This window comes from Nicotiana tomentosiformis, chromosome 8 (genome assembly GCF_000390325.3).
Source record: "Nicotiana tomentosiformis chromosome 8, ASM39032v3, whole genome shotgun sequence".
NCBI classification, from domain to species: Eukaryota; Viridiplantae; Streptophyta; class Magnoliopsida; order Solanales; family Solanaceae; genus Nicotiana; species Nicotiana tomentosiformis.
The window spans coordinates 28,092,316-28,096,806 of record NC_090819.1 but is presented as its reverse complement, the minus strand read 5'-3'; the positions used below and the strand labels follow the sequence as shown (position 1 = coordinate 28,096,806).

Genomic DNA, 4,491 nt, shown 5'->3' with positions numbered 1-4,491 from the left:
ACTAAGAAGACAAAGTCGATGAGGAGCCAAATTCTTGGGTTCCAACAACGAGATGGCGAGACACTTCGTCAAGCTTGGGAAAGATACAAGAAGCTACTCAAAGACTGCCCGCATCATTGTCAGACTGATGAAGTATTGGGTCACACTTTTGTTGATGGGCTAGATGAGGCATCAAAGATGAATCTTGATTCAGCTTGTGGGGGTAGTTGCATGGTGAGGCCGTATAGTGAAATACAACTCTTACTAAATAACTTTACTACTAATGACCATAATTGGCAAGGAGATGGGGACTCACGAAGGGCAATTAAACAGAAGGTAGCCGGGTTGATTGAGCTTGATGACTTCTCAGCCATGAAAGCCGATATAGCAAAATTGGCAAATCAGATGAATAGAATGACAATGCAACAAACACAACAAATGCAACATGTACAGCAGATGTCTATTTGCTGCGAACTATATGGTGACAGTCATATGAGTGACATGTGCCCCACGAATCCTGAATCTATATACTATATGGGGCAACAGAGCAGAGGTCTAATGAATCAGCATGCACAATATGGGAATACTTACAATCCAAATTGGAGGAATCATCCTAACTTCTCATGGGGAGGAAATCAACAGAATCAGAACCAGTATAGTCCCCAAGGAAATTTCAATCAACCTCAGAAACTACCCCTACAAACAGAAGAGACTACGAATGACTTGCTGAAGAAGTTGTTGCTTGATAATCAACAGCTCAGGACCGATTTTAGAAATCTTGAGAGGCAAATAGGACAGTTAGCAACAAATCAAAATAGTAGACCTGTAGGCGCTCTTCCCAGTGATACAGAGAAGAACCCTCAAGTTAATGCAGTTACACTCAGAAACGGGAGGGAACTAGAAGAAGTGCCAAAGAAAAGAAAGGACAAACCTATACCTGAGAGGGAGCTGATCCCTAAGGCAATACACGAGTCAAAGAAAAATGATGTAGGTTCAGAGCCAGTGGAGGCTGCAAGGCCACCACCACCTTTCCCCCAGAGATTGCATAAAAATAATGATGATCATATGTTCAACAAATTTCTCTCTATGTTGAGCGAGGTTCAATTGAATATTCCATTGGTGGATGTACTTCGTGAAATTCCAAAATATGCTAAGTACATAAAAGATATAGTGGTTCACAAAAGGAAATTGACTGAGTTCGAGACAGTTGCACTTACTGAGGAGTGCACTTCAAGGGTCCAAAATAAGCTTCCTCAAAAGCTTAAGGATCCTGGCAGCTTCACCATCCCTGTGCGAATTGGTAATATTGACATGGGTCGTGCTCTTTGTGATTTAGGGGCGAGCATAAATATAATTCCCTTGTCCTTATTTAAGCAATTGGGTCTGGGAGCTCCAAGACTAACCACTGTGATGTTGCAATTAGCTGATAGGTCCATAGCCTACCCTGAAGGAGTGATTGAAGATGTATTGCTGCAAATTGGAAAATTTATCTCCCCAGCTGACTTCATTATTCTAGATTTTGAGGCTGATGAACAAGTTCCAATCATATTGGGACGACCTATCTTGGCTACTGGTGATGCAATAATTAAAGTGAGAGAGGGAAAAATGATTATGAGGGTGGACAACGAGGAAGCAGTTTTTAATGTCTACAAAGCGATCCAACTTCCCCGCCACTATGAGGAGCTCTCTATGATATTTGTTATGAAGGTGGATGAGGAACTTCTTGACACGAGTGTATATCTAGACAATTCTCTAGAAAAAGCACTCATGTTGTTCGATAACTTGGAGATTGATGATAAGGTTGAGGAGATGATGCATATCCTAGATGCATCTTGTGCTTACATGCAGGGAATACACCCGTTTGAGCCCCTGAATAGGCTAAGTGGATCTCCTCCAAAGCCGTCAATTAAAGAAGCTCCAAAATTGGAGCTTAAACCCGTACCCCTCACCTTCAATATGCTTATTTGGGTAGTTCTGACACTTTACCTGTTATTGTTTCTTCTGACTTGTTTAAATTGCAGGAAGAAAAGTTGTTGAGAGTGCTACGTGAGCACAAGCGAGCAATTGGGTGGACGATGTCTAACATCAAAGGTATTAGTCCAGCTTTCTGCATGCATAAAATCCTCATGGAGGACGGACTCAAGCAAAGTGTAGAGCAACAACGCCGCCTAAATCCAATCATGAAAGAGGTGGTAAGAAAAGAAGTGATTAAGTGGATTGATGCAGGTATTGTATTCCCAATCTCTAATAGCAAATGGGTAAGCCCCGTTCAATGTGTGCCTAAGAAAGGGGGGATGACTGTAGTGGTTAATGAAAATAATGACTTAATTCCTACAAGAACTGTCACTGGATGGAGAATTTGCATAGATTATAGAAAATTGAACAATGCCACCCGAAAGGACCACTTTCCCCTCCCTTTCATTGACCAAATGCTTGATAGGTTAGCTGGCCAGGAATACTACTATTTCCTAGATGGTTATTCGGGGTATAATCAGATTGCTATAGCCCCAGAGGACCAAGAGAAAACCACCTTTACGTGTCCCTATGGCACGTATGCGTTTAAGAGAATACGCTTTGGTCTCTGTAATGCACCTGCGACTTTTCAAAGGTGTATGATGGCTATTTTTACTGACATGGTTGAAAGATTTGTGGAAGTGTTCATGGATGATTTTTCTATGTTTGGGTGTTCTTTTGATAATTGTTTAATGAACCTTGATAAAGTGCTTGCTAGGTGTGAAAAGACAAACTTGGTACTCAACTGGGAAAAGTGTCATTTCATGGTACGTGAAGGTATAGTCTTGGGGCACAAGGTGTCAAAAGATGGTCTACAGGTGGATAAAGCAAAGGTGGAGGAGATTGAAAAATTGCCCCCACCGACATCCGTCAAAGGTATTCGCAGTTTCTTGGGCCATGCAGGTTTTTATCGTTGATTCATTAAAGATTTTTCGAAAATTTCTTCTCCATTATGCAGGCTTCTAGAGAAAGATGTCGCCTTCAAGTTTGATGATGCATGTCTGAAAGCATTTGAGGAGCTGAAGGGAAGGTTGGTGACTGCACCAATTATCATCGCCCCAGATTGGGGACTGTCATATGAGTTGATGTGCGATGCAAGTGACATAGCAATCGGAGCTGTTTTCGGGCAAAGAAGGGACAAAATATTTCACTCCATTTATTATGCGAGCAAAACTATAAATCCAGCTCAGATGAATTATACAGTTACTAAAAAAGAGTTGCTTGCAGTGGTGTGGGCGTTTGACAAGTTCATATCTTATCTAGTGGGAACCAAAGTTATCGTCTACACAGATCATTCAGCTATCAGATACTTATTTGTAAAGAAAGATGCCAAGCCGAGGCTGACTCGTTGGGTCCTCCTCTTGCAAGAATTTAAATTAGAGATCCGAGATCGAAAAGGGACAGAAAATCAAGTGGCTGATCACTTGTCGAGATTAGAAAGTCGGAACCATGTAGCTGAAAGAGGGTCAATCAAAGAAACATTTCCTGATGAGCAGTTATTAGCAGTCACCTCAGGTGAAGCCCCATGGTATGCGGATAATGTGAATTTTATTGCAAGTGGGGTGACACCACTAGAATTAACACCTGATAATAGAAGAAGATTCTTACATGATGTGAGGCTCTACATGTGGGATGAGTCATTCTTATATAGGCAATGCGCAGATCAGTTGGTGCGAAGGTGTGTTCCTGAGGAAGAGATGAATGCAATATTGCATGGCTGTCATGCTTCGCCATATGGAGGTCATCACGGTGGGGATAGAACCGCCCAAAAAGTGCTACAATCAGGTTTCTATTGGCCAAAATTATTTAAGGATGCACATGCCTTTGTTAAAAAGTGTGACAAATGCCAAAGAACCGGAACTATCACGAGGAAGCACGAAATGCCTTTGCAAAATATTCTGGCAGTAGAGCTGTTTGATGTTTGGGGGATTGATTTCATGGGAACGTTCCCATATTCTAATGGTCACAGGTACATCTTGGTGGCGGTCGACTATGTTTCTAAGTGGGTGGAGGCCATTGCTCTTCCTACTAATGATGCAAAGGTAGTGGTAAGCTTTGTAGAGAAGCACATCTTCACGCGTTTTGCGACTCCAAGAGTGTTAATAAGCGACGGAGGAACTCACTTTTGTAACAAATTGCTGAATAATGTTCTTATAAAGTATGGAGTTAAGCACAAAGTTTCCACTGCCTATCATCCCCAAATGAGTGGTCAAGTAGAAGTTTCAAACAGAGAGGTAAAGCAGATTCTGGAGAAAACAGTAAGTGGAAATAGAAAAGACTGGGTAGGGAAGCTGGATGATGCTTTATGGGCATATCGAACTGCATACAAGACTCCCATAGGTACTTCTCCGTACAGGTTGGTTTATGGGAAGGCATGCCACTTGCCCGTCGAGCTTGAACATAAAGCTTATTGGGCGATCAAAAAGCTAAACATGGATATGGACTCAGCTGGTGAGAATAGGTTGCTGCAACTCAACGAGCTTGATGAATTTCGATTGC

The 4,491-nt window shown here is 41.9% G+C and overlaps 1 protein-coding gene across 1 annotated transcript; it reads left to right on the top strand.

The window, feature by feature from the left end:
* The first annotated feature begins 513 nt into the window (after positions 1–513).
* LOC138897236 (uncharacterized) lies at positions 514–2,775 on the top strand. The gene is made up of 4 exons (XM_070183199.1): positions 514–1,386; positions 1,687–1,917; positions 2,001–2,070; positions 2,711–2,775. Exons 1-4 carry the CDS (start codon positions 514–516, stop codon positions 2,773–2,775), a joined length of 1,239 nt encoding a protein of 412 aa, XP_070039300.1.
* The last annotated feature ends 1,716 nt before the right edge of the window (positions 2,776–4,491 follow it).